The sequence below is a fragment of the Thermobia domestica genome, chromosome 3 (genome assembly GCF_964235325.1).
Source record: "Thermobia domestica chromosome 3, izTheDome1.hap1.1, whole genome shotgun sequence".
Classification (NCBI taxonomy): domain Eukaryota; kingdom Metazoa; phylum Arthropoda; class Insecta; order Zygentoma; family Lepismatidae; genus Thermobia; species Thermobia domestica.
The window spans coordinates 95,146,377-95,174,147 of record NC_137456.1 but is presented as its reverse complement, the minus strand read 5'-3'; the positions used below and the strand labels follow the sequence as shown (position 1 = coordinate 95,174,147).

The 27,771-nt window shown below is 34.5% G+C and overlaps 1 protein-coding gene across 1 annotated transcript; it reads right to left on the bottom strand.

The window, feature by feature from the left end:
• Positions 1-341: 341 nt before the first annotated feature.
• Positions 342-27,724, bottom strand: LOC145680622 (cytochrome b-245 chaperone 1-like). The gene is made up of 5 exons (XM_081751308.1): positions 27,459-27,724; positions 18,906-18,947; positions 15,203-15,276; positions 10,182-10,414; positions 342-6,176 (listed from the first exon to the last, which is right to left on the bottom strand). The coding sequence occupies exons 1-5, from the start codon at positions 27,538-27,540 to the stop codon at positions 5,936-5,938; spliced, it is 672 nt and encodes a 223-aa protein (XP_081607434.1). The 5' UTR covers positions 27,541-27,724; the 3' UTR covers positions 342-5,935.
• Positions 27,725-27,771: the final 47 nt, after the last annotated feature.

Below are 27,771 nucleotides of genomic sequence, written 5' to 3'. Positions count from 1 at the left end.
GGAGCTTTTTCTAAATGGTGTGAGTATGTGCTCTCCAATTTAATTGTTCTTAAGAAAAAAAAAACTTTTTTATTATTATTTTAAAAAGTGAACAACCAACCTGAGTAGATTTCACTATTTCTTATTTTATGTAAATTTCCCTAAGAAAACCATCAGTTCTACGAGGGAGGTTCAATAATTATTGTCCTCGGCATATTTAAAATACTTGAGCTGGGATGGCTGATGGGGGATATTGTAGCCTAATGTCTTAAATGCCTATATACTAAATTTCAGAACCATAGCTGCTATACTAATATTCTTTTTTGTCGTTTCAGGTGTGAGAGGTGGCACCTAGCTTGAAAAATGGAGAAAACCGAACAACGAGCTGTCATCAAGTACCTCCAGAAAAAGGGGTTAAGCCCAAAGGAGATTCATGAGGACATGATCAGTGTGTTGGGTAATGGGGCTCCTTCCTACCAAGTGGTAAAGAACTGGTGCCGCGACTTCCATTGCGGCAGGGAAAGCTGTCAACAGGCCCCTGGTGCTGGTCATCCAACAACAGCATACACCCCAGAAAACACTGATGATACGATTATAGCAGACAGACGAATCACGGTGCAACAGTTAGCAGACATCATGCACATCTCTGTAAACTCAGTGGAAACCATTTTGCATGAACACTTGGGATTCAGAAAGGTGTCAGCGCGATGGGTACCCAAAATTTTATCTCGTGAACATCAGAAAGACAGAGTTCGATGTTCAAGGGCTGGTTTAGAGGTTATGGGGGCAGACCTGAAACAGTTCTGTAATAGATTTGTGACAGCGGATGAGATGTGGCTCCACCACTATGATCCCGAGTCCAAACGACAAAGCATGGAGTGGCGGCACAGCAGTTTGCCTCCCTCACGCAAGTTCTAAGTGCAAGCATCAGCACGCAAGGTTATGGCCACAATTTTTTGGGATGCGAAGGGTGTGCTTCTTATTGACTACCTGAAGTTGGACACACTATCACGGGGGCCTATTATGCAGCCCTAATCCCTAATTTACGCGAAGTAATCAAAGAAAAACGGCGCGGGATGTTGCAGCGAACAGTGCAGTTCCACCAAGATAATGCTCCAGCCCACAAAAACCATCTTACTGGTTATGCTGCTGGTTTTGATGTGTTGGAACTTCCTCCCTACTCACCCGACCTCAGCCCTAGTGACTCATTTGTTCCCAAAGTTGAAGGAGCAACTTAAGGGGAAGAAGTTTCACTCAAATGCAGCTGTTATTGAAGCTGTGGAGGAATGGCTCACGGCTCAGCCAGAGACTTTCTTTGAAGCTGGCATAGTGGCTTTACAGCATAGGTGGAAGAAGTGCATTACTATGAACGGAGACTTTTTGGAAAAATAATACTCCTTATAGGTCAGGGACAATAATTATTGAATCACCTTCGTATTCATGCTCTTGATCTCCTGAAATAGATATTTAGAAACAAGGATCTAACGTGCCGTCATGGGAGATTTAACATGAAACTTCTAAAAGGTAAATATGAAGAAATCACGTAAGACACTATAGTGGCCTTGGATATAAATTATTAAAACCGCCTGAAAAGAAAGGATATATATCAGGTTTACGTATGAACGTTGTGAGTACCTACGCCACCGTCGTAAACGTAAACTGCTCTTTTTACTTCAGCTCTTCTATACGAGTTTCTGACAGATGGATCAATATTGTCTTACGCTGAAGAACAAAGTTCCAGTTGTGCTCAAACACTACTCTAGGATTTCAAAAAAGATTTCAAGAATTTTTTTGAAGTCTTAAGAGTACTAATTGTGTACAAATAAAACGTTGTTGTTATTATCAATAATAATAGTAATAATAGTTCCATATTAAAAATTGAGTTTTTTCTGCTGTAATTATTTTCGGAGAATTGCTGGACTTGTAAATTCTACTTATCAAAATTTGGGAAAACTTGAGTTACTATCATATCTTGGATAACAGACACGAAATTAACATAAGAAGACAGAGAAAATAGTGCAACATCACAATACAAATAAACGAAATATAATTCATTTCCAGGAAGATCTTCAACAGAAGCTTTTTGTTTTGTTATCATTATTTCTTCATTAATGAAACCAAAAGATGAATTATATGAAAAAGTGCTTTATTTCTTTGGAACGTCCTGTACTTTCATCTACACTGCGACTATACCACACCAAGATCTTTTTAAATCTATATCTCACCATTTGCTGGACGAGAACGACGAAAATAAAGAAAATAAAATAAAAAGAAAAAAGTTTGTAGAATAAGAATTTCTTCTGTGTAACATTGTAAGCATGTCATTCACAAACTATTTAAAATTTGAAAAACTGCAAGAAGTCAGTTAATATTGCAATGTTATATACAATATAGAAGAGTTTTTAATAAACCAATTTATAAAGAAAATTTACATATACAGCTTTACAGCTATATGCATATTTAGCTTTTAAAAATTATTATTAAGGAATATCTAATCGTCAATATGTTAATCAACATAAGTTCTGAGCATGTCATCATCATAGATTCAATCATCGCCAGGTTTTAGCAGTAAATACAGTTCGCGAGCTCAGAACTGAAACGTTACATTAAGAATGTAACCTCTATAACAGAGTTTGGTGTGTATTATTCTATTTGTCATAAAATTCTTGAATATACTAATTTTGTCGTTGATAAATACTGCTTGTCGTTATGTCGTGCGACAATGCAGTGCAAATTGACTCATATGAGGTAGTATGGGACTTAATTACGACAACGTATGATTGTACTCAGACTATAAAGCAATTTAATATTTTTTCAACTGTTTGAACACATAAAAAAGTAAGTCAATTCAGTAATGTGACCAATCAACATACATTATGCATCCGAAGAGGAATTAGATACAATCTTGAACTATGTATACTTCATTTTACTCCATTGTATAGGATGTCATTCTTATGCAATTATCTCTACAAATTATACATGTGTACTCTGAACTACTAAACTTATAATATTCATTATTATATGTAAATACACTTCGCAAACCATTTTTGCCTACTATGATGCATGAAGAAATTAATCTTGAAGAATATACACAGCTTAACTACCATTCTTCAGATATTCTTTTAGAGCAAGAGACGTACATTTATTGTATCCTCTGCATGTGAACATGAAATTCAGAAACACGACACACATGCTAGATATTTACATATATAGTCTCAATGTACAATATTTTCCTTACAATAATACGGTAATTACACAGGGCAATAAAGAATTATAAATGAGTATTTATCACTTGTAAGTAACAACAGAAAACTTTAAATGAGAGCTATCACACGAGGGTTTGAGAGTAGATAGAAAGTAAGCACTTCCTTCATGAAAATAAGTCGCCAAAGTAAAATCAGCTGTTTGTTGTAATACTCTGTAACATCACTTAAAATGCTAACCATATTCGAAATAGTGAAGGGCACAAAAAAGTTTTCGTGATTTTTAAAGGACTCCTTTGGAAAAATGGTTTTGGTCAAAAACCGAATCAGTTCTTTTAAGAAAACCAAACTGTTTTGGAGAAAAGAGAAATGTCGGGGTTCGGTTTTCCTATATAAACCGATTTCCAATTTTCATAAAAACCGGTTTTGCACATCCAAAATTCGAAAAACATTCTTCTCCTCCCCACTTCCTCTCAAAAAGCTAAAACAGACAACATACAATTGGAAGGCACTCTGTGATAGCACATTCTAAAGTATCAAAATAAATGGGCATTATTTTACAATATTTTGTACTTTTGAACTTATTTCTGCAATTCATGAAAAGTAATTATGCATTTGGGAAATTAAAAAAATATATATATATGTAATAAACACATGCCTTTGTCGATACGAGTAACAAGAAAAAAATAATTGACAATAAATTAAATATTATTGTGGAAGACAAATTATTAATGTAATACTTTTTACAATATTCACCAATTATGAATGCAACTATTAATTTAAAATATAAAATAATGCGTTTTCCAATAGCATTCTCCTCAAACAAAACCAATTATTTCTTTTGGAAAATTAAAAATAAATTCCGAATTCTACTTAATGCTAAGTGGTCTTCCTCAATTTCTAGTTTTATTCGTAATACTTAGTGTGACATCTGTCTTCATACAGATGTTTCATTAAGTCTCAATAAACAATGAACTTCGAAAGAGACAAAAGACGGAGAAGATAATATTAGCAAAAACCACAATTATCTTTTTATTTGCTAATATGAAAGGGAATGCATGCAGTTTCAGCCAACATTAAGATATTAAAATAATAATAATAATAATAATTCTATACTGTTCACGATGAAACGAGTCTGGAAAACCATTAGTACGACTGAACAAGACACGATCACGAAGGTGAAGCAAAGCGAACAGTATTGTATTTAGAACTAAACTCTCACAGTGAAAAGAAAATGAAGAGCAAGACAGTGATTAAGAGGAGCAACGACCAATTAACAACAACGCTGAGTATACTTATTTACCTTTCTTGCTATAATATTTGTATGTGTATTTTAGCACCCACAAATTAAAGATATTTACTCGAATTAAATGTATGTTGTCTTGATATAAATAACATTATATTCTCAAGAATAAAAACCGGTGGAGAAAGAAGAAAAGAACGAATATAGTCCACATGGAAATACGAGCTGATGTAGGTCGAGCTTGGAGTATGACGTGTACTTAAAAACTACAATCAGAAATAAAAGTTCAATCTGACCAACAAAAAGTTATGTTCATACCCTCTGTTTTGTAATTAATGAGGAACCTCTAAATATACTCTCAATGTAGAGCAACAAAAGTATTCACAGATGGGACAAAATATTCTGTACTGATTAAGCAGCCAAGTTTATTTTTTTTGTGGGGAAAAAAGAAAAAGGAAGAAAAACTGCATACCTATATTAGGAGAATGCAATGTTTGATTTCTATTTTATGTAATCTTCACGAAAAAGGATGGCAGAAACTTCCTTAAGATATGGCACTACTATATAATTCCAAGAGTATTTATTACAAAGTTTAAATATGAGGGTTTACATTTCATTTTTTTACTTTTACACCCATACTAAAAATGTCATGATCATAGTTGTGGTCCAAGGTTGTATCTCATAAAAAGTGCATTGTTCAGAATTACACAATGCATTCGATGCTTTCAACTCTACACATATTTCCATGAAGAATACAGAATTATTGACTTTAGTCGTCTATGGCTGATACCTAAAAATATTTTTAGAGACGCCTGTAATACCTTAATCTTTCCGTTTTTATTTTAAACTAATACCCTATGACATTGTATATGAGACAACCACAGATACTGCAATCACCTCGCGAACAGAAATTATTAACAATACATGATTTGTCGATGGGTACAAGCTGTACGTGTGACACAACAAAAAGAATACATATGCAAATATAACACTGTATCGAGTTTAACTCTTGTGGTAAACGAATATAATCCTGATTACTCGTGAAATCCCATGGGTTTAGAGATTTCAATCAATAAATACGAGCTGTTTAGCAAAATAATTATCCTTAAGTTTCAGGATAATTTACACGTTTTATAATAATGCGTGTAATTTAATTTTTAGGTCACTTATAAGTGAAATTTATATCTATCTCTAAGATCACAGACTTATTTAGTGCTTTACATGTTATTAGCACCAAAATGTATAGTTGATAAACACAAACACAAAAATATTGTGTTCTTTAAAGCCTCTAAAGTAATAAAACATTACTTATAACTATAACAGTACCAATATATATAATATTAAGCATTCACACATACACATACATACACACACTACATTTATTTACATATATATATATATATGCATAAAACTGTCGAAACTGTAACAATAGCACTGTAATGTAATAAGTAAGTTATTTAGTTTGTTTTGTATTAATTAATTAACTACATAATTTCATTTTTGAATACTCTTACAACAAACCTTGGCGGTAATGTTCTCTAGGTACTTCCATTACTTTGCTTAGAATAATGTTCATTGATCCCTCATTTGGTAGTATTTCAGGTTCTGAAATTGTATCCGAAGATTCAGAAGCTTCATCATCGGACGAATCACTGTCGTTATCCATAAAAAAGTATCCCCGATCTTCTAACTGTTCAATTCTGTGTAATTTCAAGAATAAACTGATCTGGTTCGCTATGTGCGCCAATTCACTATAAAGAAAATAAATACATTTTTAATCAAATATGAAATGAACCATAATAACAACAGAAGTGTGATCATGTATCACGATGTAGCAATCCGGAACAATAACAATTCTTCTTACGACACAATGAAATATATAATTTTGTAATATCGTCTACTAGCCTGAATAATGTTTTTGTTCGGCCATTTTTCATCAGGGCCACAAGGTTTAAGTCGTTATTTTACATAGTCTTCACATGCTCTTCTACTTCAGTGTAAAAAAAAAAAAAAAAAAAAAAAAAAAAAAAAAAAAAAAAAACATACGAGGCCTGTCTAGAAAGTCCCAGACGTTTTGCCCTATCGCGGCAGTGAGCGAGGCTAGAGTCGCCATCTTGGTGTCAGAATGTTTCCATACTCACTACGCATCCAGCTGTGGTAGCGTGAGGCCTGTGACGTGTTACAATGTATGCTGTAACAGAAAACCCCGCCTCTTGTGATGTGCGTTCTGTGATTAAGTTTTAGTTGTCAAAAAATATAAGCCAGTTGAAATCCATCGCCAACTGTGTGAAGTGTACGGACATTGAATAATGAGTTTTTTTATTACGACAATGCACGTCCACACACGGCCAAGCGTTCCCGAGACCTCTTGGATGGTTTTGGGCGGGAGGTGTTCCATCACCCACCACCTCTTCCCAGCGATCAAGACATGGCTCGCTACACAATGCTTTCATATTGACATGACGCCGAACTGCATCCCGGTGTAAGTCAGTGATTGAAATCGCAGGAGGCAGATTTCTACCGCGACGGTATTGAAAAACATACGCCACGGTATAAGTGCCTTAATTTGTATTTTGATTATGTGGAAAAATAACTTAAGAGTGTACCTTTCAAATGTATTAATACATTTTGGTTTATTCATTCTGTTATTTTTTTTTTTTTTTATTTCAAAATGTGTTACGTTCTGAAGAGCCCTCGTAGTATATAACGATATGTTTACTGTTTTTGTTCCCATATTAACCCTCGAATTTACTCATGACTGATTTTTTTTTTTTTTTTTTTTTTTTTTTTTTTTTTTTTAAGACACATATAAAGCGTATGGAAGACACTGTAATATAATAATCTACTAACCTGCATAATGTTCCTTCTAATTTGTATTTTTTCTTCGATATTTTCAATGCAGTGTTGGTATTTGCAATATCGCAGAAGAAATTACACATTGGAAGGAACAATATTTACGTTAGCAGATAATTAAAATAATGAAAACTACCTATGAAACAGAACTACCGACGCATTAAGAATGAACTAATTAACGGAACCATCGAACGGAACAAAATATGACGAAATTACAGTCTTTCACTACACCACTAAATCATATCTACGACTGAAATTTTACGAAGGTACTCACAGGTTAGCATTTTTAATTTTTTCTTCAGTTTTTAGGACACTGTGTAATTTAAAACCTATGGGAGACTTCTATCTTCTTTCCTTATAGCTAATGCCAATTTACTTTGTATTTTTTTTATTATTATTATTTTCATGAAACATTACGGTGTACAAAAGAAATGGAATTCAATAACTGAAATTATTATTTCTGAAAATAAAATAAAATTAGTCCATAATGCAGATCTGCATCAATAATAAGTTTCACCGTAGTCACACCAATGGTAACGTCAGGGCACACCGTTTAAAAGGATTGTAATAGGCGTAGTCAGGATTACTATTTTAAGAGAAAGAAAAATCTGAATTGTACGTCAAAGAATGTGATAGATCATCATATGCATCTTTCGAGCCACAAGATACAGGGTCTGTCCAGAAAGTAATGAAATTGGCAGTCGCGTGGCGCTCCAGTCGCCATCAGCGGGCTCCCTGGCAAAGGAATTTGTAATGGGGGGTATAAGCTAAGTAACGCACTGGACATCAGTCGCCTCCGAGCTCTGATGCAGTAAGGGTCACGTGTAGCGCAAAAGCTGGTTTTGAGTTTTTATCACAACAGAAAACGTAACAAATGAAGAATTCGCATTAAAGTTCGCTTTTACCTGGCCAAAAATGCTTACAAAGATACGCCCTATCAAGAGCCGAGGTTTTCTAGTGCTTCAGTAATTTCAAGAACGGACGGGAGACCATAGAAATATGCCATGACAGAAACTGAAAAACAGCTTTTGCGCCACGCGTGATCCTTATTGCATCAGAGCTCGGACGCGACTGATGTCCAGTGCGTTGCTTAGCTTAGACCCCCACTACAAGTTTCCTTGCCGGGAAGCGCGCTGCTGGCGACTGGAACGCCACGCAACGGCCAGTCTCATTACTTTCTGGACAGATTCTGTAGAAATATGAAGATAGTATCATAATTTCTATTCCAAAATTATTATTATCATGCCTTTTGAAGAGGAATTCAGTTCTTATCAGCAGGAGTTCCAAAGTATTTACCCAGACTGTCGAAATTAAGTTGAGCTCTGACCGTAAGTGAACCAAAACGTGATAAGAGGAAAGCGACGAAGCTCTGTCTAACCCAAACAATATCGTTATCTTCTTTTCATACTAAAATCAATTGTACGTAATTTCTGTGACGGAAAATGGTGTTTTGGTTCCATCTCTTTGATAATAATAAAAACATGTAAGACTCACTGATATCAAGTTATGTCATATTATTTCTAATATTATCAGCCATTTCTCACTTGCCGAAAGTTAAGTATTTGAAGAACAGTGTATTCATCTTTCCCTCCAACTACCACGCAAATCATGTATTTTTGAAAAGGGCATGTATTGCTGAACTTGTATAAAAAAGCACAAAGACTTGTATAATAAACGTTAGAGTGCATGTTATAGTAGAAAATAACACCTATTCCAACTTACAGTGTTGCGAACTCATCCCGCTGTACACCATCAAATAATATACTTATCAAAAAATTTCAAGAAACCATAAGATGCCTTATAATACAACAGTTGAATGGTCTAGAAACAGCGAACACGGTTGGAGAATTAATAGCAATATTGGATAACTGCCACGTAAGAAAACTTCTAACATGACTGTACAGTCTCTATGTTACTGCATGAATGACTGCCTGATTGCTTTAAATAAATAAAACAGTTCCCTTTCAACTAAAGGAAAATAACCTTTTTGAAATACCAATTTTTCCCAAACTGTAGAATCGAAATCCTTTGTCGCCAAATTGCAGAATGTCACCAAGCTACAAAGTCGTAGATTGTCACAAAGCAAGCTCATTTCCAGTCATATTTAAGCGAAATAAAAGTGATTGTAATATGTTTTTGTCTTTTGCTCTGAATTCTGTTCTACCTTAAAGGGGACGACGAGAAATGAATGATGATGAAATGAATGGTAAAAGAACAATGTATAAGAACTAGAGCCTGAGCAGTATGATGGTGAACTATTTGCAATCAAAATATTTATTGTTACTCCTCATATTATCTGTTGAATTTTACAGAGATAGATTAGAACAAAGAATAACAGGACTCGTTAGTGCACACAAAAGAATTTACAGATAGGGATAAAACGCAACTTTAAGATCACAGGTATATGAATCCACGAAGCAGCCGGAGATTTTCTAATATGTTTGCTCAGAAGATGCCTTCAGAAGAATTTGAAGCCAAAATACAGGTAAGAACAAAAATGATTTAACGTACAAGTACGGTAAATACAATTTCCATTTTTATTATACATGAACTACTTGTTTTCCCGAAGCCTTTGGCTCACCTGCAAATTGCTTGTAGCCTAGCGAAAACTATTAGACTAACTATGAACAACAGCAGCGTGACTGACATTCTGAAGCCTCTTGGTTTTATAATAAGAATGCTTGTTATGATACTGGTATTCCCAAGATGCAAGATGAGAAATTACTTTTCTCCTCTACATAGTCAATATATAGCTTTCATAAGTAGCTGAATTAACTTCACCGAAAAAATGGTTCGTAAGTCTATCATAATTCATCCCTTATTACACTTGCAATCATGCAATGCTACATAATTAATTACCAAAACAAACAAACATTACTATAAGCAATGTATATTTTACTTACCCTTGTACAGAGTCTTTAATCTTCATAATTGGAATAGGAATGCCTGAGTTTAAAACAAGCTTTAAATGATGAAACTGCTGGGACTTTATTTTTGTAACTTCTATCGTGACATCTATGATACTACTTAAACTCAAAACTGTTGTATTGCACTCTGGAATTCTGCAGCACAATTTGTCATACCAATTAGCTCGCGTAACTGTTGCTTTATTCTGCTGTTTATCCATGACGCAATCCTAAAGAAACAAAGTGAAAGTAAGTAAAATTACAATTCTTACTCTTCTTGATTCGGCATTCAACCTTAAAAAGGTAATATTTGCACTGAAATATTTAGCAAAGACAAACTACTTGTACTCACAGCTCTGTAATCTTATTTGATAGTACTTTTGGTAGCCCAGTTCAAGCTGCTGTCCCTAAAAAAATCTTAAAATCTAGGTCAGTAGATACGCATAGTCTACTATGAATTTTATTATTATTATTATTAAGAACAGTTATTTATAACCAGCTTTTCTTTGTCAATTACGGAATAGCTCCTTAACCTGTAAACTCAAGTCAGACCAACTACCAAATGGAACTTCGCTGCTGCTCTTTTTTCTCGTCGACAAACTCGCACTATACTTTATTGCATGATCCCATTTCTTGTTTAATTATCCAGAATCCAAGTTTAACTCTAAAGACCACAGAACCTAACAAAGAGAGAACTGGAGTTCGAAGGAGTTACTAAGTTCGAGTATCTTAAATTGACAATAGATAATGAAAATAAAATAGGCTAAACAATAAAAGACAGAATACAAGTTGGCAATAAAATTTACTTTAGTAATATTAACATATATTAAGCTATCAAGCAACTAAAACTAAACTATATATCTTAATAGAATTCTAGTGAGACCGTAGTAATTTATAGCGCGCACTGAGTTATGGATAATGTCTAAAAAAGATGAAAAGTGGGAAAGTTTCAAAGGAAAATCACCATGAATTTATACAAACCGACATAAGAAAACATATTTGTAGTACACGAAATAGCATAGAATATGAGATATTACAACGACAAAACAAGGTTATACAATGTAACCCAAAAGTTCTTCCTGTTCTAGAGCAGTGATAAACAAAAAACAATACAGTGGACGGTACATACCTTTAGGTTTCGAAGTAATCTCCATCAGCTTCCAACAACTTTTGCTAACGATCCTGCAGCTGCACAATACTCTGGTGATAAAACTCAGCGATCGTGAATGCAAAGAAGTCTGTGACTGCGTTGTGCAGGTCTCCTTCATTTGCGAAGAATCTCTCACGGAGGTGGTTGTCGAGGGAATGAAACAGATGGTAATCTGTTGGCGCAAGGTCCGGTGAATATGATGCATAGCAGTGTCTCCGAGCCAAGTTACAGACGCTCTCCCGGATTTTCTTGCCACAAGTCGCTTGGCTTGTCATGCAGGAACAGTACACTTTTGCGATTCACTAATACCGACTCCTTCTGTCGTAATGCATGGTGAACCCTTTGCAACTGCAGAGAAAAAGATCAGCAATGATGGTCTGACCAAGTGGAAGGAGTTCGTAATGCATCACTTGCCGACAGTTTCTTCATACAGAGAGTATAATCTTTCGTGGGTGCTGAGGTGGTTTTGCAGTGTGAAAAACAGGGTCACGTGGCAACAACCAATGCAATGTCTGGTAAGCATGGAAGTGTTATATAGGACCCACTTTTCGCCAGCAATGAAGAAGCGATCAAAAAAAGGTGTGTTTAGGTGTCGAGTGAGCAAGGACGAAAAGGCTGTCACTTGTTCCTTGTTGGCTACCAACAATATGTGGGGTACTCACTTGCTTAACTTGTCTTTTCTATCCCATGCAGGTGCATTCTGACTGTTTCAGCGGAAACATGGAACTTTTCTGCAAGTTCATCACACGTTAGACCACCGTCTTCCTCTATGGCTGCTTTCAGGGCCTCGTCATTCAACAAATGTGGTTGTCCACTGCGAGGTTCATCCGAAGGGGTTACATCTCCTGAACGGAATTTCTGGAATCAATGCCTGATGGTGCGTTCGTTCACGGCACTCTCTACTTGGCATATGCGGCGACCTGATGCGGCAGCTAACGAGCCCACTTTAAAGACATACAACAAACCCACGGGAACAAACTGCTTCAATATCTGCATTTCTCTTCGACACTGGATGAGTTATGACTGCTATATGTGCGCAACGTGCCTGTATTACTGAAGGTCGATGGTCAGACTAACTTCCGATTGCTTGACAGGCACGTGCGTCATTTCATATTCTTTCTATGAGAACATGATTAATGGGAATAATTTTCATGAACTATTGCGTGACTTTCCCAACAAAACGAAAGAATAACAAAACCGGTTCAATTTGACAACTGGGATAACTACCAATTGCACTATAGATTCGAACACACAACCACAGTGTAATAATAATAAAAATAGAACTGGTGTTAAGTAGATATTAACAAATTCCTTAGAAGACTATGATGCATTTCTTAAATTCAACTTTTATTTTCTGTTTTTATTGACCTTCATGTTAAATCACTTTCACTTTCCTTGACGCAATGATCTGTTCAATAAAAAGCCGCGGAGCCGAAATATCGAGAGAGTATTGAAGTACAGTTACGCAAGATAAGAACGAAACTATTGCTATTAATTACAATCTGCAGCGTAACTGAAATATGAAATATTTTACTTTCTAAAATAATGAAAAAAACAAGGAAAAAGTGAAACCGAAGATATTTTTAATGAAGGTTATATGGGCAGAATAGATAATCAAGCTAACCGTGCCACCGGTGACAGTAATATAGAGCTTGTATGGAAACCGTGGAACAAAAGATAAATTTACCCCTAGCCAGCTTTAATATTTTTCTGTTTATCCAACAGTGTTCTGTTTACAATCAAATTGTGTAATGAAATTGCTTTAAATATACTAAATTTGGATTTGAGTTTAGCGTCCTCTTCAGTAGTGAGGGTTCTGTTCGAGGCTACAACTGAACGTAGGATCCGAACCATATGAGCTCCCGCCGGGAATCGAACCTGGACATCTCGTACCAAAGACGCAAATATACTAAATGCTTAAAAGAATTCGGAACAAAGTAAAGTTTCCTGCTATTAAAGCTCTCGAGTAGCTAGTTATATGTTAATACGAATGTCATCATGCGTCCCGAGTTCGAAACTCAGGACGTGGTGGACATGTGCATCCACGTTCAACTCCAATGAACAGAAAATCGAAGTATCATTGTTGATAAGGAGCTTGAAACATAATATTTTTAGGAATTTTCTCAGTAAACATTTATTTGAGATGCTACACTATGAATATTTCACTGAAAAGTCTTGATTTTCCATTATGCCCCTCGCTCCACTTCATGACTACTTCGCAAAGAAGGCCATCGCATATTGAAAACAAATTATTGAAAACAAATTATTTCTTTCTAAAAGCAAAAACATACAGAAATTTATATTCTCAAGGTGTTCAACGAAGACATCACAGAGATTAGAGTACAGATGGAATATATTTTTCGACGCTTCATTGCAGAAAGCCGCTTCTCACTATGTATTAACGGTTTCTATTGTACGACAAACAAACGTTAAAACCGGAAGTATCTGATTTCTGTCATTTCCTGTTTGAACAGGGCTAAGACAGAAGATAATACATATTCTTCGAACGCTAAATCGATCCAAAATCACTTCTCGCTATCTATTATTATTTTCTCTCTGTATAGATCAATATTGAAAACGGATGTGGCAGTGGATTGCTACTACTCCGATTTTAGCAGAGATTTAAGGTAAACCTCCAGGCATTTACCTTCCTTCCCCAATCCTTTCTTCCTTCCCTTTCCCCGGATAGAGTGTTCGCCGAGGGACGTCATCCCTCAAACGCGATGGGCTAAAAGCCCTTAGATGTCAAAAGCCCAGAAATGTAAATCCTAAAAAGTTAACTCAACCTAAACTTATTTACTGATTGAAGCTGTAGGATATATAATACGTAAATAAAATGTACTTAATTTTGTAACACTAACATGTTCAATCAAGATACGTAGCTCACTAAGATCCAAAGTGCGAACATTCACAAATTCGTTACAACAGGACTGCTATGTTTCTTTAAAGTTTATAGAGGTTATCATATTTTAAAAAGCACAATGATCATGAAATAAGTGCAAATAGTGATGAAATTATAGTGCCGTCAGAATACTCTGTGGTCTCACGTTTTATTTCACAGGAATATATAAAATGATGTGGATGTAAGCAGGTTTAAGTAAACAGTCAGACTGACGTCGATAAAGGTCACAGCATTGATCGAATTTATACACTGAATAGAAGAAACCTTCGTGGTGCACAGGTAGGTCCACTTTACTTATCAAGCTGAATTTTCTGAATTTTCCAACGACGGACACTTACGATAGTTTGTACACGAACTTCTTCATATTTATCTTTTAGCCTAACTGAATTAGATGAAGTATTATTCGCAGTTACGTTTGAGAGATATCCAGATAACCAAGCTATTCTTATATTGCTTTAATATTGCATAAATAAATATAGTTTATATACATACCCAATTTTTACACTCTGAACTTCTTTCAATTCTATTAAAGAGTATTACTTTCCTCCTTGAATTGTCACAATATTCACAGGCATTTAGATTATATTTTATTAACAAATATAACAAAATCACTATTCCTTGCGTTGATTTGAAGTTCTGTATTGTTTTATTAAACGTAGCAGCATCATTTTACTTCCAGCATCAGTCACCATACCAGCATACTTTATACATAACTGCATGCAAGACTGTGTTGATAATTTCGTATTCATATATTTATTATTATTATTTTTGTGACAACGAAACCAAGAATACTACAAAATGTTAAACTGATAAGGTAATTATTCGGAATATTTATTAGAGCAAAATGAACGTTGTCTGATATGGATATGCCACATTATATGATCTTACTCAAAAGATTCCTAGGAATTGTTGGCGGAAAGAAAAGAATGTTTTATTTTACTCTTATAAATTTGCAGAACTACGTACCTGCCATTCGTCCATACACGCTAACCCAACCACAAGGCAACCAGCTACACACATGGCTTTTATAATCAAAGGACCTGAGAAAAAAATAGCAGTGATTACATTACAAAATATGCCTTTGACAAGTTTTCATATTAACACATTCACTATCATCTAGGATGAATCATCCTACTTCAAGAAACTAACAGTTAACTATGCTAGCAAGTATTGAGCAATAAAATTAAATCCTTTGAAAAGTAATAGGCAAATGTACGTCTCGTTTCGAGGCGGAGGCCAATGTGGTCCACGGGCGATGCGAAGGTAAAGCTCCACACTTCCATCCATGATTTCCATACTTAATGGACGTGATGAGTTAGCATCATGCACCATCAGTCTTTTCCTCATACCTATTTCACAGAGGTTGAATGGACCCTTTAGCAGCTATTTAGTTATGGTAGAACGCGGAAATCGAACCCATAACGTTCGGTTGGTAAATGAAATGGAACAACCATGCCAACATACCCCTGCCCTTAGGAAATGAAAGAAAGAAAGGAAAAAAAAAAAAAAAAAAAGATACACAGAAACGTTTGACATCGTAATCACTAGTAACTACATCTTAAACTGTATTTTAACCTGATTGATTGATTGACTGTTACAGTTTAATGTGGTCGTCAGCAGGGAGGTTATTTATACACGTCCGAGAAGGCCAATGGCCTACACATACTGCACATTAAAAATGCAAAATAAAACATATAATAAAATAACCGATCTGATGGCAAAAGACCAGATGCCATGACTATGGTACCATGGAAGAGGGGGAAAATTCTTCTCTGGAATTTCACTGATCTGACACTTTTGCATAATCTAACCTTACTCTTTCTTTAACACGAGAAGGAGCTATTGCAGCCGGTGAAAAATGCGAGAAAAGAAGAAAATATTAAAATCTATCGAATAGATACATGTTCGTGAACACAGCTATTGAATCGAGCGGCACTTGGGGCCTCGCAGGTCTCAATTTCATCACAGGTGTAGGTCAACGTACTGCACAGGTTACCGGTGACAATTGGATTATTGCTTTTCTTATACAACGTGTAAGTATAGCAGTTCAGCGTGACAATGTGGCTTCCATTTTAGGTACATTGCATCCCAACAAATCATTCGAAGAATTTTTTCTATCAGAACTAACTGTGCAGTATCAATTGCTGTTTTTTCATATTTTTGTTTCTTTCTCTTCTATCCATCGTCTTTTTTTTTATCGTTTTGTATCTCCAAAGATGTTTTATATCCAGATACACTATAAATTAATATTATTTCAAATAAAGTGTTGTTTTTATGTAAATTCTAAACTTTAAAAGAGAAAACACACACACACAAACACAAAGAAACTATGAAAATTAAAACTGAGGTCACCATAACACTGAGCAAATAAATAATAAACAGAAATATGCATGTAACTAAAAACAAACTAAAAAAGAAATTAGAAATATTAGGAAAAATCTAAACGGAAAAACCTCTGAGCTTGTTAACCCTCCCAATCTCACGAACAAAAGTAAGATATTTTCACCGTATAAAGTAACACCGAATTATCCATTAAAATCTAAGACTTTTAGGCAGTACTAAATGTGCTCTGAGGCTTGAGTATTCGGACATTCTATAATGTGCTGATTACTCAGTGTGACGATATTATCTTCGCAATATGGATGATCCGCGCCATGCACTAGAGCTAGGATCACTTAATTTCGGCGACGCCGAAAACTGATTAAAGGTTTTATAGAGAGGAGCTAGTTTTCATTGACCTGGTCCTAATCCGCTTGCAAGTGAGGGCGCATCTGCTCGGCAAAGCAGCTAAAACACTACTAGTATGTGCTCAAAGAATACTAGTAAAGCAAGCATTAGAAAAATGAATAATGAAAATAATGAAATGAAATCTTTACGTTTTACGTCCTACGGTTATACCGGTTTGGCTAAAGGAGAGGTGATGATGAGTGAAATGGTGGAATGAAGAAAGTGTGAGGAAACGGGAGAACACCGAGAAAACCCACGAGCACGATGTTTGTCCACTACAAAGACCACACGGCGCGAGTTGGGATCGAACCAGGGACCCCAAGCACCGGAGGTGGCTCTACCACTGAACCACCGCCCCCCCCCCCCCCTCAATGAATAATGAAGTTTACGAAAATACATTTATTTACATCCTTAATTGTCTATCTTCTTTTCTTGCACCATAGTATACTTTTATTTGTAGAAACTACCCTTTGGCTAGCTAGAGAATTCTGCCCCCAGACCCCTGCGTTTGCTCCGCCTACGACCTCGCGTCTCTTATGTAACAGCCTTTGCATCAAAGAGTGAATTTGGTCCATTTGCTCTTAACATTTCCTGAATTTGGCATAGCTGGCGGCTTGGCCCTCTGACCCCCGCGTTTACTCGATGTACGGCCTCGCACCACTTAAACCCACAATTCTAACAAATTTCAAGTTTCTTTTCGCATTTCAACTATCTAAAAGATAAGATCTTGCATCCCAAGAAAACGCCCATTTAAATAACGTGGAAATTTCTTAATCACTCTTTAACCCCCTTAAAAACTAAAAATATTCACTTTTGGCAACTTTCCCCTGGTTTAGTCCAGGAAGGCTGCAATCATGCCATATTTCAACATTCTAATCCTGCCCGAAATGCCTAAACATTTTGGCGTGTAGAAGATATAAATAACATGGGAAAGATTTTTCAGTTACCTATAAAACCACTCTACAGTTGGAGATTTTTATTTTTGGTGATTTAGTTAGGTAACACTAACGAAAACGTACACGCATACCGAATTTTAAGTTTTTATTCCAATTCCAAGTACCTAAAATATGAGATTATAGGTCCAAAAAAGGCCCATTTAAATAATATGGGGAATTTCTTCATCGCCCCTTTAAATCCCCTATAAATTAAAAATATTTACTTTTGGCAATTTTTTTGTGGGTTAGTCCCGGAAAGCTACAATCATGTCAAATTTCAACTTTCCACAAGTACCGTTTTATTTTATGTCAGTTCATGTAGTTTTATATATACAGTAGTTAGGATATAAAATTGAGTAATTGAATTGTTTAAGTTTGACACTTACAGCTATACAATTACTCAATTCGGTGAAATGAAATTTAAATGTGTAGTTTTACCCAATTCGATGTTTCTGCGAATAGAAATTTACTATGGTGCAAAGAACGAAGATAGTTAGAAAAATGTACATAGGTGTAGGTTATTGGAATTCTGAGAACCCGTCTTGAGGATCCACAGCAACTGTGGGGGTGAAATATTGCAAACTATAAAACAAATTACGCATTAATGTAAATAAGATTTACATAATTCATTTTCACAAAGATGGATAAAGTTACTTACTTATTGACGTATCAAGCATACCTCTTCTTTTACCTGCATCATTTCCATATTTTTTTTTCTCTAGTAGTGCTCAACCAGCAGCATTTAAATGGAATTGGAATACACACTTCAAAAGCTTATGCACTATTCTCGTTGTTTCGGTTTTAGACATATAATAACAGACACTGGCAAAACAATAAAAACTTGAAATCACTTTCAAATATTACAGATGATCCCTATTTTTTGCCCCTTAAATTTCATTTCTCCTGGAACACCTCTGCTTTGCGTTCTGTCTTCCGTAGTGACTCTAATAAATTTCCTCAAATGAATAATAATAAGTTTGGCAAGTAATATGGACTTTAATACGAACCTGTTCCATAGAATCCTGCTCCTAGTCCTAAAGATATGAGTCCTGTAAGAGATTGAAAAGAAAAATATTTAAATTACAATGCTACTGAGCGGTGAGTAAAAAGAAATATATTTTCCTCCATGGTTAGATAGTCTCTTAGTTCAAATATAACAAATTAACTCTTTCTGACCTGAATTATTTTTTTGGAAATGAAGAAATTTTTTTATTTCAATGGATTATATGTTGAAGTCTAAGGAAGTAAGAAACCCCCCCCTTTTTTTTTTCAAAATTATATATTACTGTTACACCTGTACAAGTAACTGTATAAGACTTTCATACTAACCTTTATTTACGGCACCATTTATACATATTAATTCCACATAACATAATATTTCGTAAGTACTTTACTCAGTACTCTTTTTCATATAATTAACCTCCTTACAACTCAATCACCTACAAACTTCTGCAACAAGATCCTTAAATATAACGAACCAAATATTCACCTAACAACGACTTTAACTAGTATCTTATTATTCTTTAAACACTTTTATCCCGAGCTATTCAACTCCCAACAATCCTCCCGGGTATCCTTAAAAACAAACAGAACTTATACTTTTTCTTTAACTTTATTCTACTTTTGTCCCTTTCTTCGACCTTGGCCTTGCATTTACTCTTTTTAGTCTCTGTTCTATTTGGGTAACTTTATCCCACCATGCTTGAACCATTTCCTGCCAACATCCTAATTCATTAACAACAAACTGAAAACCCTTCTCTCTCAAGTTTAAAATCTCTTTCCAGAATCATGATCTCTTGATTCTTTAAAGATTGACTCTTTTATACTTTTTCCGATACTCTTCTCCTTGTCTTGTGATTTCAAATAGAATCACACGGTCAGAAAGGGTTAATTTAGTTCCGCACCTACAACCTGTAGTAGCTTAAAAAAAAAAAAAAAAAAAAAAAAAAAAAAAAAAAAAAAAAAAAAAGGAGAAAACTCATGGCACGATGTTGTACATCACAAACTCAATGGACTACACTGAAACAGGTATTAAACATACACCAAGGAATTCTCTACTTTTGTCAACTCTTAATTTTTTAGACTTAGGCGAAAGTATTCTACCAATGGATGTTCAGAAATAGGTAATTAACATAAGATTCATGGATACCAAGCAGGACAAGAAAAGTGAGGCGAGAGTTCTTATTTCTCATGCCACACTTCTGGTGGAAATTAATATTTCCTCATGCATCAAGTTAAAATAAAAGTGGAATATTAGCCATTCTCTAACATTTTTTTCTTTATTCGTATATTCAGCCTTTTACAAGCTTAAATTTTATACTTTAAAATAATGCATAACTTAACGTTAATCGTTAGAATTTCACTAAACATTTTCAACTTCTATGGAAGTGTAAATATTGTTACTTGTGTGGTGTGTCGTAATTACATTATGCTGCACTATTTCACAAACATGTTTGCCTTTTTCCAACAGGTTTTCTCTCTGCATTACTTCTTTAATCGCCACATATTCATGTTGTTGTAACCGACCGATTAACGGTTGTTTACATTCTATTTGAGTTGGCTCCCGGATTGTAATGTTTACCCGTATTGTAATGTTTACCGGCTGCTTAGGCAGCGTTAAAGTTGGTTCGTGTATTTTAATACTGCACCCGAGTGCCTCCAAAGATTCGTTTTTATGTTAATTTGTTTCGTTGCCAATGAAATAAATGGCACAAAAGAGTTATTAGTTTTATATGCGATATGCAAAACACATATGAGATACGCAAACACACCAATAGTTTATCACAAAATTTCGAATTGTTTCTTTTTACAATGTTTTTCGCGTTACTGTAATAATTCAACTCAGGTTATAGCTTAATATAGTGAAAATTTAATTTACACTTTTACTCTACTTTAATTTACCTTAATTTACTTTACCTCATAATAATATCAATCCAGAAATACGATCGTACGACAATTTTATTTATCATGTTATTTCTCGCTATTGCTTTCCGTCATTCTTTTGTTAAGAGCATAGCGATCATTTCGGTTACGGTCGCAAGAGGGCATAGAAATCGCTATACGTAAAGCTAACATCGCCAAGATGGCGATTCTTTTACATAGCGGGAACGATGGTTGTTATAGTGATATTAAATAACTGCAAGAACTAACTAAGTGAGTTGTAAAACCTTTATTACAGGAGTACTTCTAATACTCGGGAGATGTTATTTAAGAGGTAAAACGATTGCTTATTTACTTAGGGTTTTGTATAATAACAGAAATAATATAAATTTGTTTTTGTTCGTAGTCGACTATGCAATATTAAATCGCTATTATTAAGGTCTGGTGAAGCGAGGATGATGACGCAGTGAAACGCCGTTTTACAGTGTAAAATAACGATGGCTTAAGTCGGTTCCTCAGAAATAGAAATTTCGTAATCAAAAGTGTAGAATTTTGGAAGTTAACCTAGTACAAATCATTTATTGGAAAACCTGACCTATTTTGGGAGAAAAAGGAACACTGAGGAATCCGACAGAAGTGAAAATTCCATAAAACAAGTTTTGGCTAAAGCCATCGAGTGTTACTTCCGCCATTACGAGTGATAGCGTAATGTGCAGGAAGTAGGTTTGTTGGAGTTCATCTCATCAGATAAAGGGACCAAGTCCCATATTCAATAGGACGTGGAACCAATACCCGAGGAGATTGACTGCAACTTGTAATAAATAGGTTTACTAACCTATTCTGTCCTGTGAAGCCGGGAATCCAGGTGACAAGGACTGAGAGGACTATTTCGTAGGAACCCCATCGATTTGGTAATCTCTATCCATTTTATCTTATTTTCTTCTTGTTCCGATCATAAACAGATTCATTAACTCATCAAATGGAGTGCTTTGAAATAAATATGTGTAGTTAAAGTAAAAGGCGTTACGCGTTTAGACAGCTCATCTCGTTACCACTCAATAGAATGATATCATAAGAATATGTGATCAACATCGAAAATTGTTGGTGAACTTTACTTTAAGCGCACCGCTTGATATTAATATTTTCCATGTGAGAATTGATACGGTTTTCCTTTATTGTTAGATTAAGTAATATCTCCGCTCTGAAATGTCATTTTAACGTGTACCTTATTAAATAATGTGTTTAGGTTGCTTAGGTTAGGTAAAATTTAAATTTAACGTGTCCTATAATATACATCTATCTTGATTGTTAGGTTAGGAAATCAGATTGTGTGCTTGCTATTAAATAATGTACTTTTGTGTGGTCTTGTGATATATTTCGGGAAAAATATATTTCAATTGCTTGTTTAGGTTAGTTAGATTGAACTTGTGTGCTGACGGTTGAATAATGTGCTATTATTTTGTCTTGTGATATATTTCGGGAAATACATATTTTGATCGCTTGCTTGGGTTACGTAAATTGAATTTGTGTACCGTAAAATAATGTCCTGTTATTTTGTTTCGCGATATATTTTTTTTTTTTTCATGTATTTCCAATTGCGTAGGTTAGGGCTTTATGTAGGTTAAGAATTTATATTTTGAAAAATGATTTCGTCCATATGACTCGGGTCTTAAATGTGAAAAGGGTTTTGGTAATTTAGGATAGTAAATATACCGGTTTTTCATTGCTGTTATCTCATGATATGTAAGTGCATACTCGATCTATGCAGATTCCAGCTAACCTTCAGTTGTAGTTTCTTTTATTTTGTTTATACTTAAAATCTTGTTAAAATACGCGTCCGTGCAAGACTCTGTCTTGGGCATATATTTAGTTTAAGGGTGCCATTCACGCGTCATGGAATTTCTTACATATTTGCCTCATCGGAAGTCAGCGTAGCTAACTGATGCTCAACTTTACTGATAAACATATACGTATTTACATTTAGTCAATTTGTCGTTCTTAAACACAATCTAAAATTTATCATGTGTCCATTGCTCTTGAAAATTTTATGACATTATAGTGTGAAGTTAAAAATGATAATAATGTTGATAATGACGTTCTAATCTCTCATAAAATATGTAAACCCTGGCGTAGAGAAGTAGAAGTAGAGCATTTTTTTTTTTTCATTTGTAAATATATCATCTCATTAATAGTAGATTTGTGTTTTTTTTTTGTGTAGATGTATTATGTACGATTGATACATGCTACTTACTTGTGCTAAAGTGCAATGATAATGTAGTAGCAGTCGTGTAGGCTTATGTTGTTGCCTAATTCCAATGATATGGACAGGGTTATGAATAGTGAACGTCTATTTAGAATAATTTTAATAATGATAATGTCATTTCGTTAAATGGATAATTAGAGCATATGGACTGTCGATCTCGAGTGATCACGAACTGAATATATTGTAAAGTTATTGAAATATGAGAATGGATACGACTCTGATGTTAAGTCAATGTATTAAGATAATATCGTAATTGTTTGAAAGTACTGCGATGTAGGCAAATATTTAACCAACTTATTCTGTTGCTCTTGATAATTACAATGTAACTGTTGACTGATTGGCACAAATAAACAATCACGACCAAATCTCAATTTTATAATTTCGAATACTGCTCATAGAGTTAAGCATATGTAAGTTTGATATTTTTTTTTTCTTTTCTTTCATTTAACTTAAGTTAACGACGTTGAGTCTTCTTTCATTTCGATTGGCCACTTAACAAGAATTTGGAATCTTTTGATAAAATTTGTTGCGCATGCTCGAACTGAATTTTTTTTAAGCTAACATAATCTAAACATTAAGTTAAAACATAACCAAAAAAAATGGTTTGTTATAAATTGGTTTATTCTTGAGATTTTCTCATCCCTTGAAAAGACTGTTATAAATCGGCGACCCTTTGCTATAATATGTGAAGCTAGGCTGTTATAAAGTGACGATCCAATTCAGGATTTGCCTGATAGGTATTCATTTCTTTTATGATCGTAAAATCGGTGTGTTATATTGTTCCCCTTCTATAAGGGGAAAAAGGTAATTTCAGCACTTATAACTCATAACTAAGTATCCTCTTTTGAGAATTAATAAATTGTACATGCAACAAATTGATATGAAGAACGTATTGCAGCAGTCTTTTTGTTTGTTTGTTTGCTTTTTTATAGCAGCATCTGTATGTTCATATTAACTCTATATACACCAAAAGGTTAAGCGTAACACCGCACATCAAGGGAAGGTTTAAAATGTCAATCACAGAAATCATTATTTTCTGTTTCAGAAAATGTAAACTCTTCTCTATTTTGTAATTATAAACTAAAACAACTGAAGGAACAAAATAGAAAAGGATATTACATTTTCTGGGACAGAAAAAAATATTTATGTGATGGATATATTTAACCATCCCTTGGTGTGCGGCGTTACGCGTAACCCATGATTTCACTTTGAATATCATCACTCTGAAAACAGCAGGTATTTTCAGTTTAGGCTAGGTTCGTACCAGTATTTTTGACACAAAATCTGAGTTACGACAAGATGCTAAGAAACAAACACAAAAATTCTTATCCTAATAAAAGTGTGGATAATTTTTAACTCACTTTGATGTACGTCGGGTTAAAGCGTTCTGTGTAGAATAACTGCTGATGGAGCATAATAAACACAATTCTAGATTATAATCAAAATTACTGACCTTGTAGGTATTGTTTGCCACAGGGGTACGTTCAAGGTTAGTTACGTTCTGTATACAGTTTATCAATTATTAGAAACGAACAGGGTTGGCAAAATCATGGTTTTTATTGAAAAAAACCAAAAAACAGGTTTTTTGGTTTAAACCCGGTTTTTTTGGTTTAAATAATTTGCTCTATGTATTCATATCACATATGGACAAAAATAAATTTGTTTCGCCTTGGTGTTATTATGCAACCAGGTAATGCTGGAAGTGGTCACATAAACTTAAAGCGGAATCCAAAGCGCTTCTCAACTTACATCCGAGAGAAATTGTCCTCCATTTGAACTCGAAACCGGGACTAATTGGGCATAAATGCGATATGTCTGTCGACTCACTCACGAAGGACTCTTGATAAAAATACGGTGTACTGATCTTTACATACTTGTTAATATAAGTATCAAAAGTTATTTCAGAAGGACAAAAAAAAAAAAAAAAATAAATAAATAAAAAAATAAAAAATTAAATAAAAAAAAAATAAAAAATAAATAAAATACAATTGCTGAAGTGAAACCATTATACAGAATTACAAATGGACAATTTCAAAATACTGTAGAGTACAGAAGAACCAATTTAGTGCAAGTAAGTTCACTACGACTTTTATTAGTCCAAGTTGGACTATCCATGGCTTTGGATTGATTATTTTGACAAAAGAAACACTGACCGTATAAGAAACAAAACAGGCGGAAAAAAACGACAATAACTATATATATGCCAGTTAAAGAATTTAAACTTTGTCATAGCAATGAATTAACAATGTCGTAACAATGTGTCTGTATTTTCATTTATTTTCGATAGTCTGAAGAAGGATATGTTAGATATCCGAAACCGTTATTATAATTTAAAATAAGGTGTGTTTTAAGCTTTGGTTAGTGTTTCTTTTGTATAAAAAAAAAAAAAAAAAAAAAAAAAACTTTTGTCGCTTTGTAACAAGGATGTTATAAATAGAGGATCTGCCCATATGTATCTTCATCCTATTAAATCGATGAAGCCAAAAATCAACCGAGCATCGGCACGTCTGATTGGCTATTCTCGTTTCTGCCATCGTCTGATTGGCTACTTTCGTTTCCGCCATGATTGTTGGCTCAAAACATTGCGATCCTATTGGACAGAGTGGGCAGAGTAAGGGTGGCGAAACTGTGACGTATGGCTTCAAGATTTTGTTATAAGGGCAGATCCTCTATTTTATAAGATCCTTGCTTTGTAAGCTGTTAACCAATCGTATTTCAACCAATAATCTACCACTTTTTTATTATTTCGAAAGAAATAAATTACTCCAACCTTAAGGAGAGTTCCCTTCAGGTTATACGGTTAGGCAACGAGCCTTTAGCCCGGAAGATCCAGGTTCGATTCATGGGAGTAGCCTGCCATTAACGACAGAAGACGTATGACGATGATGAGAAGGAGAAAAATATGGTTTCCTTTCCGTATCTTTATTTCTTATGAACACAAGACATCGCTTGCCATTGGTTTTTCGAGTACTTCTTACATAATAAGTCTGTACGTTCTTATTTGGGAAAACCTACTGTTTGGATAAAGGTTTTAAAGAGCTTTCAGATCTAATTCGGTAGCACAGAAAATGGACTAGGGATAGGACAGTTTCATCGCGAACCGAGCCGATCTTCGGTTTTATTAACTAAAATAACACCAAATTGTTCTCTGAACTAAAAATTACATAAGTTTATTGTTATTAACCTGTAATCTCCATACAGAAACTCTTTCCTTAATCCCTCAAACTTAGAATGTTTGAAAGTGAGTTTTTTTCTTATTTTCGTCAAATGTGTTTCGAAAATACGTACGAAAACAGAAAAAAAAGAATGGGAAATTTTTATAGTATCCATTGCAACAACACTACTATTAAGTTACGTAGAGAAATTGTGAAAAAATACGTGTCAGTACATTTACGGAACCCAGATCCAGATCTAGTAGAATGAAATTCTGTGCTCAGATGTACACTATCAACACTTAACAGATTAAAAAAAGGAAATATAATTACTTTGGGTCCTAAATATGTTTCGGACTTTAAGGAGACTGTATAGGTCATAAGGAAGAACAATTCAATGTTCCGTTGCTTTTGTAACTCCATTAACCTTTCCTTTGATTACTTTAAAACAGAAACGAAGGTGATTCAATACCACAGGGAACAAACCACCAGTTTGATCTTACATTATTATTTATTGAAATCGAAATATAAAATAGCTTAAATATTGTGAAGCTGGAAGGCCAGCATAGAAGGAGGCATGTATGCGCGTATAGATTTTTTTTTCATTTTCTAATATGAGGGTTTGTTTTCATGGTTTTAAGTATGACGTTCTTCGTACAGATTAAGAATTCAGGATCAAATTTCCATAAGAGAACCCAGTGTGCAATTCTAAAATTCGGGTTCAGGAGCAATTTTGAACTGTAACTTCTTTCTGTGAGTGGGACTTTGTACAAGCCATAAATAAAAATAGTCAATATGAGTGAATGAATCAGTAATTCCCCAAACATCTAAATTAAAAACAAATAAATAAGGGGTAAGCTTTACAATACACGCTCCAGCTACGCATCAAGAAGTAAGACCACTTTAAAACGGTATAGTAGTCTGTATAGCTTAGGATTAGGGAAGTTCGAGTCCATTTTGTTAAAAATTAATCACGTATAATTTCCCGTGTCTGCATAAAGATACCATTGGAGCGGGCATTGTAAATCTTACCCAAAATAATAATAATAATTAAGAAGTAAACTCAAATACAAATTTTATGTGCACGATACAAAAAATCTTCGATTATCCATGGTTACATTACTACTACACAAATTTCAGTTTGGAGAAAAAAACAACTAGTTACTGAGCATCTTTTTAACACAAAGGAAATAACATAATTTATGCATCTTTGGAGTACAGTATTAGAAAGTCAACCAATTTTCTCCTTTTCACTTTCACTTTACCTATTAGGATGCTCCATGATTTTATTCCTGGTCCTTTGGAAATATGTAAACGTTCTTCACTTTTAAACTTTAAAGTAAGCATTTCTCACTCACTTTTCTCAATAATACATAAAAACAAAACAATTAAACTTATGATCCGACTTGATTGTCTTTACTACTTCTCTCATATTTTTCGTAACTGAGGAACACTACCAGCCTCCACTTGCGTTACCGTCTACTGAATATAAACATTTACACCAGAGAGCAGCATTGCCAACTACTAATTCACGGAATATTATGTTAGTGTGGCCCGGAATTATGTTGTGTGCCAGAA